The sequence below is a fragment of the Mesocricetus auratus genome, unplaced genomic scaffold (genome assembly GCF_017639785.1).
Source record: "Mesocricetus auratus isolate SY011 unplaced genomic scaffold, BCM_Maur_2.0 Super-Scaffold_100001, whole genome shotgun sequence".
Classification (NCBI taxonomy): Eukaryota; Metazoa; Chordata; class Mammalia; order Rodentia; family Cricetidae; genus Mesocricetus; species Mesocricetus auratus.
In genome coordinates, this window is record NW_024429187.1 from 7,303,385 (window position 1) to 7,319,053 (window position 15,669).

Below are 15,669 nucleotides of genomic sequence, written 5' to 3' on the forward strand. Positions count from 1 at the left end.
TGTCAGGCCTAGACATTAACAATACTTCAAAACACTATAATGAAACTTACATGAATGTTCTCTCTTGATATATAGATATATCTTTTTTCCAAGAAAAGGGCATTTTATTATTTTTTTAAGAGAAATCATACAATCAGTGATTGCAAAGCCATTTCCCAGCACTCTTAACTATCCACTTAAGAAACTGCAATACACCATGGCGAGAATACTGCCCAAAACGAGAGCACCGGACATTAACTAGGGTGCAAATAAAACTTGATAGTGGTACTTTATTGAATGCGAAGCAAGCTTCAGTATGTTTGCCTTTGCTGCACACATCTGGAGCAGGGACCCAAAGAAGGTAAAGACAGCAGGGTCATCCTTGCTTGGGGAGGTGAGCGATCCAGTGTCCTTTCTCGGCGAGGGGCGGTTAGCCCATGTTCTGTCGGTTGCCATAGCCCCTAGGATGGGTGTCCTTCCAGTCATCCCACTGCTGCAGCCTGTGGAGGGCGTCCTCCTCCTCCTCTTCCTCCTCCTCTTCCTTTTGCCCCGGCTCCGGCTCTTCTGGCTGAAACGCTCTGCGGGACTCGGGTAGCAGTGCCTGCTTTTCGACTTGCTGACCCGACGGCAAAACCTCACATTTCTGGTGCTGCTCATACCAGTCGTTCACCGTCATGGTCGCCAGACTCGGGTACCCAGCCCCAAAGACCTGCGCCTGGGCGACATTGCGAGCGAGGACGAAGGGCTTCATCGGGGGCCTCTCCTGGTGAGCCAAGGGCGAGGCAGCGGCGGCGGAGGAGGCCTCGCTGAGGGAGTCCCTTCGCCTCAGGATCTCGAGCTCCTGGTCGATGCTCTCGATCTCGTCCAGGCCGATGTTAACCCACCTGCGGAGCTGAAGGAGGTAAAACTCCCGCACGCGCTCGTCGTCGGCCTGGCCGCCCTCCACCGCCGACTTCAGGGCCGACAGCTTCTGCTCCACCGCCTTGGTCTGCTTGTACCTCTGGATCTTGGCCTGCCTCTGGGACGCCATGGCAACCAGGCTGGGTTCCAGGAGGGCAGCCGGGGCGGTGGAGGTGTCGGCGTGGCCTTCCAGGGAGCTGCTCTGGTCCCAGGGCAGCTGGAAGTCGGCCACATGGTAGTTGTGGCTCTGGGTCAGGAAGCTCATGAAGTGGTCTCGAGCCTCCCGCAGGTGGTCCAGGCGACGGCTGGCGCCCACCAGCTTCAGGGTGAGCGCGCCCCTCAGGGCCGGGAGCATCAGGTACTTGAGGTCGGCGGAAGCCACCTCCTCCCAGTCTTCGTTGCGGCTGAAGAGGTCGAGCTGGGAGAGCATGTCCGAGGCCTTCTCCAGGAGGTCCAGGGCCCTCGTCACCTTATTCTGGATGAGCCTGGAGCCCGAGGGTAGGGTGGAGGCCTCCACCTCCTCCAGAAGCTGCCTGCCCGTTTCCAGCAGGTCCGGGAGCCTGGGCTCCTGCAGCAGCAGCTCCTCGTCCTCGTCCTCCTCCTCGGGCGTCGCCATCTTGCAGGAGGGAGGAAGCCGGAAGTCCCTTGGGTCGAGGGAGGCACAGGCTCTCGGCAGCTCAGGCAGGCCTGGAAGTTTCTGTGCCGCCGGCCCTGGCCTGGAACTGGCAGTCCCCCTGCCTCAGCCTCCCGAGGGGGCTGGGATGGCAGGTGGTGCCGCTGCCATGCCCGAACCCCGTCTCAGAGCCTCCCCCGTGGCGTGGCGGCGGGGTCTGCTCCCCTGCGGTGGTGCTGCTGGCCCGCTACTGCAGTGAGTGATGTCGGCATGGCGACCGTCGCCAGGCTTCCAGACAGGCCCATCTTGAAAGTCAGCGCTCCTCCAGTGCTCTCCTCCAGCTGATGCAATAGCAGGGATGGCTGCCGAGTAACTGATGCACACGGGGTCAACGTGGCAGGGCTGCGCGGGGAGGAGAGAGGTTGGTGTCACCAATCCATCGGGGATGGAGCGGGATGGCGAAGGACGGACTTCGTGATGCTTCTCGGCCTGGTATCCAACTGGAAACATGCGTTCCTTACGGAATTCGGCGTTTGCTGTTTTGGACTAGCACCGATGGCATCAGAAACCACGAGGGGTGTGTGTGTGTGCAAGTGTGTGTGTGTGTGTGTGTGTGTGTGCAAGTGTGTGTGTGTGTGTGTGTTCTCGTGGCCGGGGGCGGCATAATCTAGGCTTAATGTAATGTTTGCTAAAAGATGCTTTGATTTCTTTACAGCGTGCCAGCACACCTTTCTCTAACTCTGTTACTGTTCAGGTTCTTATGATCATCTTCGTCGTTTTGAGTGCTTTTTATCTTTAAGATTAATTTTATTTTATGTGTATCTGTGATTGTGTGTGTGTGCCTGGGCCGTACGGGTGTGCAGTACCCAAGGAGGCCAGCAGAGGACGGTGGATCCCCTGGAACTGAAGTTAACGGTGACACTGAGAAATGAACCTAAGTTTTCAGTAAATGCAGGGAGCGTGCTTTTAACCCTTGAATCATTTCTCTAGCCACAGTTTGAACTTCTTGACAAGATGTCTGTTGAGTTTAATAGCATATGTGACTTTCAACTTGGTCTATTATAATGCTTTTCAAGGAAATTAATTTGGAGAAATCTTAAGTTATTTCTTGGTACATGTAGGCATAGCTGCACCCACCCATTGAAAATAACGTTATAACATACAGTGTAGACGCATATGAGGTCTCTGGCGGCAATTTCCACCTTAGCCCCTATTGTGTTACAATCCTGATTAAGTTGAAGATTCAAAATAAGTGTAGCGTAATGGTTGTATATTTAAGTAAGTTTATCTTTAATTGTATAAGTTAATATAAGCTCTCAAGTTCTTAATTTTGAGTTTAGATTTTGGAAACATGAAACTGACATACAGAGTTATTTTTATTTTATATGTAAGGATTTTTGTTTATTGTTGAATGTTTAATTGAATTTAAGAATGACATGTAAGTTGACATGTAGTCTTTTAAAATTAATTAAAGCAAAATAAGCCAGAAATTATTACTCTACAAAAATAAGTGTGTTTGTTACATAAAGGAAAATTTAACAACTGATCAATTCTGGTAGATAAACTATAGTTGACAACACAGGGAGGACCTTATTATCTTTGAGTTTTTGTTTTCACTACTATTTTCTCTTTACAGCTTTTCTTTAAAAACTGGAATATTATTTATAGTCTTTAGTTTTCATATCTTTCCTGTATATTATCCTCTTCTTTTTCTTTAAGGAAATTTTTCAATTTTAAAGAGATTTTTGATTTTTATGTTTATGGGTGTTTTGCCAGCAGGTACATCTGTGTATTGCTTGCATGAAGTACTGGAGGAAGCCAAAAACGGTGATGGATTCTCTTGGAACTGGAGTTACAGTGGTTGTGAGCAAACATATGTGTACTTGTTTGCTTTCTCTCTTTCTTCCTTTCGTTCCTTCCTTCCTTTCTTCCTTCCTTCCTTCCCTTCTTCTCCTCCTTCTTCTTCTCCTTCATCTTCTTCCTCTTCCTCCTCCTCCTCTTCCTTCTCCTCCTCCTCTCCTTCCTCTTTGGACACCCACCACCCAGATCTCAAATAAATACACAGAGACATAGTCTTACTTGTGAATGCCTGAACTTAGCTTGGATTGTTTCTAGCCAAGTTTTCTAACTTAAATTATCCCTTTTTTCTTTAATATGTTTTTCTTCTAGGCTTTTTAACTTTTTTCTGTATATCTTACTTTTATGCTTACTCCACGCCTGGCTGTGTGATTGGCTGCCTGGCCCCCGGTGTCCTCTTCTCGTTCTACTCTTCTTGCTCCTTGTTCATCTACCAAGTGTAGATTTCTCACCCTGTTTATCCTCTCTGCCTGGCAGCACCACCCATTTCTCCTGCCTGGACATTGGCCATTCAATACTTTATTAGACCTTTCAGGTATTTTAGACAGGCAAAGTAACACAGCTTTATAGAGTTAAACAAATGTGACATAAAAGAATACAATACATCTTCGTATCATTAAACAAGTATTCCACAGCATAAACAAATGTTAGACATCTTAAACTAATATTCCACAACACATATGGGTGCTGGAAATGAAATCCAGGACCTCTGGAAGAGCAGCAAGTGCTCTTAAGCACTGAGTCATCTCTCCAACCCTGTAAATTTTCATTTCTATTCATATTTTTGATGATATTTTTATCACATTTGTTTATTCAGCCTTGTGTGTAACTGCACATATGACGTAGTACCATTGTGAACATCAGAGGACAACTTGTAGGAGTTCTTCTACCATTTAAATCTCAGGGATTGCACTCAGACCTTTTGGCTTGGAAGCAAGTACCTTTGCTTTGAACCATCTTGCCACCAGCCTGCTTTCCTAGATCTCTAATTCATTCTTTGAGTCTCTGATTCTTTCCTTTTGTAGTATGTGTTTACACACACACACACACACACACACACACACACACACACATACCTCCTACCTTATCTCCATCTGCTGTTCTGTGCCACTTATAAGTTATATTATACATTTACCTTTTCTTGTAACTTTTCTTCTGTTTCTTTTATTTTATTCATTTTGTTAGTAATAATTTCAGTTTGTAGCATGCTGTTTCTTTTCCTTCTCCTCTTGCCTGGGATGACCAAAATTATGTGATGAGCCTTATTTCTCTATCTGCTTTAAAATATTATTTTAAAATGCAAACTATAAGGCTGGCATGCATTTTTAAAAAGCTTACTAATTAATGAGTCTCATGGAAGAATAATTGAATAAAAGTCCATCTGTTTGGGCTACTACCACAAGTTGTCATAGCTACGTCCATTTCTCTTCAACTGTTCTATTTCCCTACAGAGAAATATGCCAGTCATTTGCCAGTAGGAGCGGAGAAATAAAGGTGAACTGCATGTGAGGTCAGCCAACTTTCTGAAAGCTTCAGGTATGAAAAGTGTTGATCATCTTTATGTCTGAAGTGGTTAGTGTCAAAGATTTTTCATTCCAACATCCCAGAAAAGTCTTCCATCTTCCATCAACCTGTGAAGTTTCAGAAAGAACAGGTCCATGGTCCAACTGCATATGCACAGATCCAGTAAGGCATCCCAGTCTTCAACATTGTCCAGTTGCTGTACCTTGTGATGTGAATTGTCCTTTTGTCTGTAGTGCTAACAAAACCTGCACAATGAATTTGGATTAAGCTGATGCTGTGGATCAGAACTGCTACCAGGTGGGAAAAAACAGGACTGGAATCACATCCCACAGAATGATAGCTATCAAGATGAAATAGGAAAAGGCAAGGCATAATCCCTCTTCAGCCTTATTCTCTCTCTCCCTCCGCTCTTCCTTCCTGCTTTGGCAGAGCCAGACACAGAGATACCCAGCAAAACAGAAATGTGCCTTTGCAGGTCTAGTTCCCACATTCCAAGGCTCCAAATCCCACGATGATGTCAGAGCTGAGACCAATGAGACAATAAGCTGTCGATGTGTATGTCCTGCAAATGTTTCATTTGCAATTGATGAAAATTTGCCTAAAGTGGATTTTCATGTGTTTAGCTCAATGAACTTTGACAACTATCTATGGAATACAGTCGTGTAAGACACATTTCAAAGAAGATTCACTGGGAATGTCACCCAAGAAAATCGATTCCTGTACTTTACCACTATCGGTTTGTATAGGCAAATGTTATTTTGATTTCTGCCGTAGGTAACTTTTGCAAGCTTCTGAGCTTCATATAAATGGAATTAATGAAATGTTCTTGTGCTTTCCGTTTTTGGTTAGAATTCCTTTTTAATGTGATAAAACTGGTATAATAGATTTTTTTAAATATTAATATTGCTATTGTTTTTATATTATTATGGATTCCATTATTGACATGCTCATTCATAACTATTTTATTTCTAGGACAGATTTTAAAAGAGAATTAACTGCATTTAGATTGCTGGCAGATATAACTAAATCTTTAGCTGAGTGAGTATAGGAGCGTATTCTTGCATCTCAGCCCTTGGAAGTGGATGCAGGGAGATCAGGAGTTCAAGGCCAACCTGGAAAAAGTGTGACTCTCCCAAAATAACAAAATGCGTGTACAAAAAGCTTAATTTATCATATGCAGAGGCAATTCTACCTGGCAATTCTAACATATTGAAATAGGTTAAATTTATTTTTCCATCCCCAAATTCACAACAGTTTCTACCTATGGAGCATTTGAAGTCATATAATTAGAGAACAAGCAGAAAATAAGAGGCAGAGGCAAGCGTTCCTCTGTGTAACAGAACTAGATGGCTGGGTCCTGGGTGAACCATGTGAAACTATGAGTGGTCTCTGTTGAATTACACAGGAGAGTTATTTAAGTGAATTGGAACTGTTAATTGTAAGACCAATGTTGAAAATTGAGCTCATAGTGACAGGAGAAAAAGGTCTTCAAACATCTTACTCTCCTAAAAAGTGCTCAAACAGTTCACTAGGGTGGACAAAATTCCTGTCAATACTCTGCTGGTCCTGCCTTCTACTAGCCACTAACATGTAACACTTGTTTATTCGAATGCACTGGGTTATGTTGAAAGGCTTCACCGTTGAGATAATCACAGGACAGACAGCATTTCCCTGGGTGGATAGTGATTTGTCTTTCTTAAATAATCCATACTGTGGCAAAACCTTGAAAAAGTATGAAGAAGGATTTTTTTCCATGTTCACTCATTCAATCCAAATTTTTAAATCTGTCCTAAATACAACTTGGAAATCTCAGCAGTGAGGTTGTTTTATATACAGAGATCTTTGCAGCCAGTAGTGACTGTCATCTGTCAATGCAGGAAAGTGTTACTCCTTTGACTTTTAGTTTGGTCTCTTGAGACACAGCTCTATGGAGATCACTTAAACTCAAGCTCAGACAGAGCTCAGGTGGATTTGTGTGTACATGCAGAAAAAGATGGTACATTGGGGTCTTATAGTCCATGTGGGACATCTGATCCCTGAACTTACTAGTATATTGTTTCCAGCACGACCTCTGACATCAGCTGAAATGGGAGAGTGGCCCCTCTGTAGAACAGAGGCCCTGGTGCATTGTATCAATAGGAGAAAACTGTACTTACTCAAGACCACAAAAGCTCCAGAAAGTAGCATTTCCCTGAATAGACCTGAATGCCATGTATGTTAATACTATATGAGGCTTTAACCAACAAATTATGTTTCCTGAAACACACACACACACACACACACACACACACACAGGAACACACCCATAATGCATGTGCATAATTCATATGGAGACTGATTTTAGTAAGTACATTTTCCAATTTGGAATGTATAATCATGTCTTCCTCTTTTTTGACTTTTATTGGTTCACAGGACTTCTTCAATGCTATGTTCAAGATTCAGCACCTAATCTGTAGGTGAACTGTCAACCAAGAAACGCAATGGGAATATGTCTATCTGGCTTCACTTAAGAAAACTCTCAGATAAGACAAACTGTGACAATGTTATCACTCATGTTTCCATTTTAAAGAGGAGAAAATTTGCTTCTGATTCAAAGAAGAAGTCTGTTATTTAATTAATTAATCTATATAACTAATTAATTAATTAATTTAGAACTCTGTACACCAGGCTGAATTCTAATTCATTGAAATCTTGCCCCTGCCTCCCAAGTTTTAGGCCTAAACTCTTTGGCCGTCAAGCCCAGCCAAGAGTAATGATTTTATAGATAACACAAAATTCTAAATTACTTAAGATGCAACTCGAAAATATAGAGTGATTTGGTTTGATCTTATTAATGAACTGATAATAATGGTAAGTTATGTTTGTCTAAAAGAGACCATGCTGCTTGATATAAAGTTTTGAATTTTTTCTTCTCTCACACAATATGTAATGATTGCAGCTTTCCTCCCTTCCACTCCTTTCATTCCTCCCCACTTCCCCTGTTTCCCAGATCTACTCCCTTACTTGTCTTCCCAGAAAAGAATAATCCTCCCAGGGATATCAGCTGAACATGACTCAATACCAGGTACAAACCCTCACATCAAGGATGGTGGAGGCAACCAGTAGGAGTAAAAGTGTCCCAAGACAAGGCAAAAGAGTCAGAAATACCCCCACTCCCATTTTCAGTAGGCCAAAAAAAACATCACGCAACAACCATGACATATATGCAGAGGATTTGTAAGAAAATTAAGGTTAAGTAATGAATTACATATATGAAAGAGACTTGCTCCTTTATGGCTTTTATGTATTTAGTGCAAATCTTTACCATGGACCATAAAAATGTACATTAGGGAAGTTTTCTGTTCAGGGCATTTATAAATTTCCAGGATTTGCATGTTAAGATTAAACTTAACAATCTGGTAAATAGTGTAAAATGAGAATATATGACAAGCACAAACAGTGACAAAAAATGAAAGCAGTATTTCTGGGATAAGAAAGTGCGTACATAAATTGATTGAATCTTCTTAGTCTATTCCTGCTGATGCTTCACATTTCTGGTTGTGGTGGTTTGCCATAAGGAAAACATCGCAGTATTTGGGGCACTGAACTAAAACTCTCTTCTCTCCTTTTCACATTGTTTCTGTCTTTTTATCCTAGTCTTATCTTTAGTGGCCTGGACTCGATTTTGGTTAATGTATAAACAAGACACTCTGTTCACAGAGATGGAATATTTCTGAAAGATTTTTAGTCCTTAGGAATACTATGGGAAAATAGATGTTTTAGAAAGACTTTTTTCATGTTGTTTGGGGACATATAGGAAGTGGTCTAGAGACAAACTGACAAGCTAAAATTTTAATATAACACTGGTAATGAAAAGAACTTGAATCAAGGTAAGTGACAAAGAGTGAGGAAATGGAATACATTAAGAGTTCGTAAGTGCAAGGGTTTGCAGAACTGAGTCAATGACTAGAAATAGGAAGTGAGAAGAGATTAGGATTCCAAGATGACCTGAGATGTGATCACACATTTTTAAAAAGTATTTTTGGTGGTTTAAAGCCTTTGGATATATCAAAATTTAAATTCTTCCTGGATTGTAACTGAACAGCTATAAATATGCACCAAAGAACTCTTTGAGCCCAAGGATTTAGAGTCATTAGTATTTGGGAGCAGTTTAAGCAGTGGACATAATTTATATTATTTTCTTGGGAAAATATCAGAAGTAGAGTCAGAGGCTCAGGTAAATTTTAAGTAATTCTGGTATTTAAGGAATATATGCAATATTAAAAATAAGGGTGTATGAGGAAGAACACTGGTAGCATGGAACAGAAACCTCCCTGGGGGAGGTTTTCAGGATGGAAAACAAATGGTGTTGTTCAGTGCTCAAGACAAATTAGTAAATGTAGCTTGACAAACAAAGACCCAGAGACAGATATTTGTGTTCAAACTTCAGGCTGAATGGACTGACCCTGTCTCCATGAGCTCTCACCAAGCCTCAGACGATAACCTTTCCTCAGAGTGACTGGAGAATGATTGCCTTTCTATCCTCAATGTGGATGGGCAATTAATGCCTTCCATTAAGGGGCTGGAGAATGAATGTCTTCCTAGTGCTGGGATTAAAGAAGTGTGATCCCAGGTGCTGAGATCTCCTTTGTGTAATCTCAGACTGAATCAATTTCATGTAGTTCAGTACAGCCTTGAACTAACAGAGATCCATCTACCTCTTAATCCTGATTCCTGGGATTAAAGGTGTGTGCCACCACTGCCTGACCTTTATAGCTTGTAGCTGACTTTACTTTCTGAATACTCAGACAAGTTTAATAAATCATAAATAATATATTACCACAACTAAGTAATCATTTGCATATGTAGAAAACAGGAGATTCATTCATTCATCCCTATTAATTTAGTGAGCTGGCATTTTGACTTTGCAAAAAGAGTTAGATATGATACTAGGAAAAGGTTGAGATTGAAATATACAGAACTCTCTAAGAACTTTATAATCTATAGAAAAAGGTAATGAATAGTGAAATATATGGTCATATGAAATACATATATGAAATATATTTTCATGAGGAAAAAAGCACTTGATATAAGAGTTCTGGCAGATGGAGAAGTTAAGCTTGGTAGAGAAAGAAAGTTTCCTGTAAGGAAATAACTTCAATCATGGAGTTGAAGCAAGGAGCAGTTGTGTTCAAACTGAGATAAAAACTAGTGCAAATTCACTGATTTGTTAGTATGTGTTATGTTCCAAAATTGAATACTGATCTTATCTAGAAACACTGAAGGCAGAGAAGCACATGATGAGAAGGGGAAAAGATAGGTGGATTTCTAACAAGTGAGTATTTACATGCTGGATTAAGAAATATGTTTTAATTGTAAGGTTTAGGGAAAAATCATTATGTCTACAGCATTTTAATCATGATACCTGTGAGATGATAAATATCTGAATTCTGGTTAGAGAATAATGTCATGACTAGGCTAGATATCCCGATGGCTGGATTATATGTGAAAAGTAGTATGGATAGATTTTAAATAACCTTTGGAACTGAGGTCAAAATTTGGATGATATATGGACTGAGTGCTAACCTCAGTTAAAATGGTTGGATTTGTGTGTAAAAACATACTTCCAAATGCCCAGTTTGTGAGGCTTACCTGTGGAGTGGAAGCACATGGTTTCTCTGGGAGAGAGGGACAGGACAGTGACAGGGGTGACATAATGGAGACATGTGAAGGTTGGTGTGGTGGTTTGAATAGATATGGCCCCATAGAGTCATGTGTTTGAATGCTTTGCTCATAAAGACTGGTGTAGCAGCTTCTTGCCTGGGAAACTATTAATGATGGCCACACCCTTTTGGGTGCTCAAGTCATGCCCAGTGTAATAGTATACTTCCTGTTGCTTGTGGATCAAAATATAGATCTCTCAGCTCCTTCCCCAGAACCACGTCTGTCTGCATACTGCCATTCTTCTCATCCTGACTGTAATGGACTAAACCTCTGAAACGGTAAACCAGCCCAAATTAAATGTTTTCCTTTATAAGTGTTGTTATAGTCATGGTTTCTCTCCACAGCAATAGAAACCCTGAGATAGTAATAAAGAAACAGAATGAACAGTTGTGCCTGTCATATGGGTCATCCACATAAGGAGCTGCCACATATACCTAGGAAATTACACCACAGCATAACCACTGGAATGAACTTTCACATTGCACATGAAAATTTGAAGATTGCACACAACGTGGTGCTGCCACTCACCAGTAATGTACATCATGGCTTGAGAAGTCTGTTTAATTCCATTTCTGCTTACTGGTCTTTGATTTGTTTAGCTCCTATTTTTGTTCTCATCAGACTACTTCAGAAGTTCTTTCACTTTTTAAACTATCCCTAAGCAATTCCTTTTCCCGTCACTGTTAGTGGTGTAGATGTGAGACAATAATAGGGCAGGAAACAGGTGGCATGACTTAAACTTCAGTTCACTTTGTCTTGTGCATGGATTATTGCTCAGATGATAATTTCTAGTTTGATTTTATACCAACTGCAAGGATTCAGGCATTATGCTGGCCTGTCCCTGTCATCTTGCTGAATGGACTCAGGCAGTACCCCCTTGTCAGTCCATGTGCAAAAAACCTCTTTAAAAGGAAGACCCTGCCCACTTAATGCTCTCTTTTCCCGAGGTACATGGGACATTTTCTGATTTTCTGTCTCCCTCTTCTTTTCTGTCTTCTCTCCCTCCCCTCTCTCTCTTTGTATATCTCTTTTCCTCTTCTCTTTCTTTCCCCCTTTCCTCCCCTTTCTAATAAAACTTCTCACTTAAGCTCTGTCTACCTGCAAGTTTGTCCATGCCTTTGTCACCCTTGCCTGCCATGGAATCCACCAAGGTTCCCCTCCAGCTTTATCATAACACTACCAACAACATCATAACTACCAACTTGTGTAGCCTTCACACACAAATAAGAATATGAAAACCACAAAAATCCTTTTTCATACTGGCAACAGGCAGTCTGAACACTCCATAATCCTCTTTAAACTATCTTTCTGTTACTGATTGTTCATTTCAATTGCTGAGCTCTCTAGGAGTTTGAATAGAATGGCCCACATTTCAATTGTTACTAGTACAGTACTGGATCCACTAAAGGACAGCAATTGAATCACCTAAGATAGACCTCCTGCTTGTGTCCCATAACTGCTAATGCAGAAATGAGACACTGAATGGTTTGGCTCCCTTATTATTTTTGTTCTTCCAGAACCTCAATATCCTCTGTTGCCTCAGTACTCACAAACACTTGAGCAACGCTGGCTTTTCCTCTGCTCTCTGACTCTGAAGGAAAGGAGTGGTTGTAGTGGCAATTTCCTCCAACATCAAGCCTTTGATCCTTCATGAAAGCACCTTCAGTCCTACAGGGTAAAAAGCAAACGTCAAATTATTCAGTTCTTTAAGTAAGCTCATGAAAACACAGGAAGTAAACAACCCCGAAGGTCAGGGAGTATGGGACTGATCAGAGTCACTAGACCTCCCTCTCCTCAAAGGTTTTTAGCAGAAAGGATTGGGAAGAGACAGTCTGAGATCAGTGTAGCTACCTGGAGGAGACACGCTCCAACTAGTTGAGCAATCTGCAGTTGTTCATAGAAAAGTTTTTATGAGCCGTCACCAATGTCACCTATGCTGGCTTGCACTTTGGTGATGCAACTGTCTTTGTATCATTTCTATACTCATAAACAGTCCCTCACTATATTCCTATAAGCAACCCCTCATAAACCTCATTTGGTCATGAAGTTAGACTTTGGTGGCATACTTTCTTTGATCTGTTGTGGTTCCTCTACTATATGTGGCTAATGTATACTTGTCACATCTTTGTGGGAATAGTTTCACACAACACATGAACGCTTTCTTTTTCATGTGTGGTTTACCAACTTACATAATAACTAAGACAATAAATCCCTTAGAAGTATTTATCTGGAAAATGAGTTTAGAGTTCCTTTATCTACTGTGATAAGCTGTAGACTATCCAGAAAGTTGGGAAGGCACAACGAGGGCAAAAATCACCCTCCTCATTTGTTGGGAAAAAGATGATCCTATGGGAAATAGTCACATATTTACACAGAGTTCTAGACGAATTATAAATACTAAATGCCATTAAGAAGTTCTTTTTTCTTTTATAAAGAAAATACTAATCTTAAAAAGTTTAAAGTGTGTTATCTCAGATGGCATTTCCTCCTGTCTTTCTTCCCTCATCTCCCCCTAGCAAAAACAAAAACAAAATCCAGATCAGGTTTGTTTTGATTTAGCTAAAAATACAGGTCCCACCTTTCACGCACATGTGAGAAACTGTGTAATGTTAGATTATAGAAGGAATATGTAGTAATTGTCCTAGATATGTTTTATAATAGTATCCTTATGGTCATCAAATTTACAGAAAGTTCCACTGTTCCTGCAACTCTTCCTGCTAAATGATTTACAATTCTAAAGACTCCTCTAACTGCATTCCTTGCATGTAGCATTGCCTCATGATTTCATAGCAGACTTAGCTGGGTCTCTTGACTGTGCACCAAATTATAAAGCAGAATAAAAAGTGCCATCAAATAGTTTAATAGGAATATTGGAAAATGTAGTTTGGTTCAACAAATGGTGCAGAAAATAATGTGACAACAAAAACATCTGATTGCTAGTACGATATTAGTTGTACTAGAATCCCGTCCCATGCATTAAGAAAAACAAAAGTACAAAGCTTTGACATATAATCAAACTAAAAAAGAATGGGCACAGTAAGAACACCATGTTTCTTTTTAAAATAATACAATAACTACATGTTATAAAATATTCATGCCTAAATATCCAAAGTGACAGTTTCCAAGGTGTGATAGGGAAAGAGTGTGCCTTATTTAAAGTGCTATTTGTAAATTCATATTAATGTCCATATTATTCCACATAAATATTTGGCAGATGACCTAATAAAGATCAGAGTCTTCTCACACAACAATGTCTGGATGTGCATGAAGGTATGTCATGCATGTGTATTGAAATTTCTGTAAACTTTCTCATTCAGAATCTTTATCAAATGAGTCTTTTCCATAAATTATTTTAAAGTTTGTCATTTAAATTATGGAGATAGGATATGGTTTTTAAAGTCTCATGCCAATCTAACTGTATCTCTTGAATACATTGTAAAAAGCACTGTCTTCCCCAGCACAGACATTTGAACTGCTCCTGTGAACTTGACTACACATCTGAGGCCAAGTACACAACTCTTCTTCCACCTATGGAGGCAAACAAGCAAGCCAGTAGTGGGTCACTCCTGCAAATGAAATCTCTTTAAGGCAAGACAAAATGCAGGAAGCAAAGAATACCAAGGGCTCGGCTCCCTCCAAGCAGGCTGGCTGGCCTAGGCAAACAGGGATTGTCCTTCAAGAATCAAGGCGAACAAAATGGCATTATGTCCACGGGTTATCATTATCATCTTTAAGAAAGAAACCGGATCGATCTCCCCCTACCACAATGATGCTGCAGGGCATGCCTCTCACTGCTGGGGAGTGATTGACCATCGGGTATCATTAAAGAAGGTTGGTAGAAAGGAAGTGGGAAGTGCAGGGATGGGCACTTATGGGGAGGGGCAGGGGTGGGAAGGCCAGCTCAGAGGCAGGCATGGTTGTAGCTCCCCCTAGTCTCTTTCTCCCTCCTGGACTCTTGTGACCTTTCACTCAGGAGCCAGCTGGAGCCAGTAGAGGCTTAATTGAATGAATTCTTCAGATGTGTTGGGAGTATGGGTGATGAAGAAAGGAGGAGGGAAGGAAGGCTGGATACTGTGGTGAAAAGAGAGGAGGGGGAGGGGAACTTTCCATGACCTTCAAAGGCTAATTGCCTGGCTCTGCCTCTGCCCTTACTGGAGCTTGGCTTGCACAGTGCTGTGTTGTCTGGTCTGGCCCAAGCTCTGCAGCTCCCTCCCTAGACCCCAGCTTCAGAAGTGCAGCCCAAGCAGCAGCTCCCAGGCGGGCAACCTCCAGTCCAATCAATAGCAAGCTGGCCCAAGTGGCTGTGAGCTCCCCTCTACCCCTCGCAGGCAGGCAGAACTACCTTCACTGGCTCTGCCTAGTCTCCTTTCGAAAACCCTCATTAATCTCAACCTAGGAGAAAACAAAACAACACAGACCAGAGGGATGCAGGACTGACCAGAAGCACTGATGTGTGTGTTTGTACCAACATGTGCTGTATGTGTTACAGCGCTCTTTGATTAAGAGAATAAAAAAAGCCACATTAGAAATCACACCCCTCTCTCTAGGCAGTTTCTGTCTTTTTTTTTCTGTTGTGTGCTTTGCAAATTACGAATCTCAAGGAAAAAACAGATTAATAGTTTATCCCTGGACACTTCACCTCCTTATTTCTGTCTCTCTAAACCCTCTCTTTATGGAGCTTGTGGATGTGCCAGGGGTGAGGGGGCATAAGTAAAAAGGAGTCAGCGAATGTCAGCTGAGTTAAATGGGTGACAAGGGAGATGGAAAGAAGAAAATTCATCCCTTCTTGTCTTTTAGAGCAATCTAATTAGGCCTGAGACCCCCTGTGAGTGGGTATGGAAAGGCTAGGACTTGCTTGTCTGAGCTTCCTCTAATGTCAGAGGCAGCCTTGGGCCAGCCTGTGTGGCTGTACACACACACACACACACACACACACACACAAAGGGTTTTTAAGGGATCATGTAAGAAGATCAACTGATAAGTAGCTAATTTTGTGTACTTAGGGAGAAAAGGAGTTAGTGCACTCCCACTAGAATACCTGTGGTAATGGGATAAAGAAAGGAGGGATTGCTGATCTCAAAATATTTCACTAT

At 41.5% G+C, this 15,669-nt stretch overlaps 1 protein-coding gene across 1 annotated transcript; it reads right to left on the reverse strand.

Moving 5' to 3' along the window:
- Positions 1 to 251: 251 nt before the first annotated feature.
- LOC101830695 (immunoglobulin-binding protein 1b-like) lies at positions 252 to 1,699 on the reverse strand. The gene has a single exon (XM_005072987.3). It carries the CDS (start codon positions 1,493 to 1,495, stop codon positions 410 to 412), a length of 1,086 nt encoding a protein of 361 aa, XP_005073044.1. The 5' UTR covers positions 1,496 to 1,699; the 3' UTR covers positions 252 to 409.
- Between the last annotated feature and the right edge of the window lie 13,970 nt (positions 1,700 to 15,669).

Excerpts from the sequence above, each read along its gene's own strand:
- LOC101830695 (XM_005072987.3), bottom strand. The coding sequence starts at position 1,495 with ATGGCGACGCCCGAGGAGGAGGACGAGGACGAGGAGCTGCTGCTGCAG.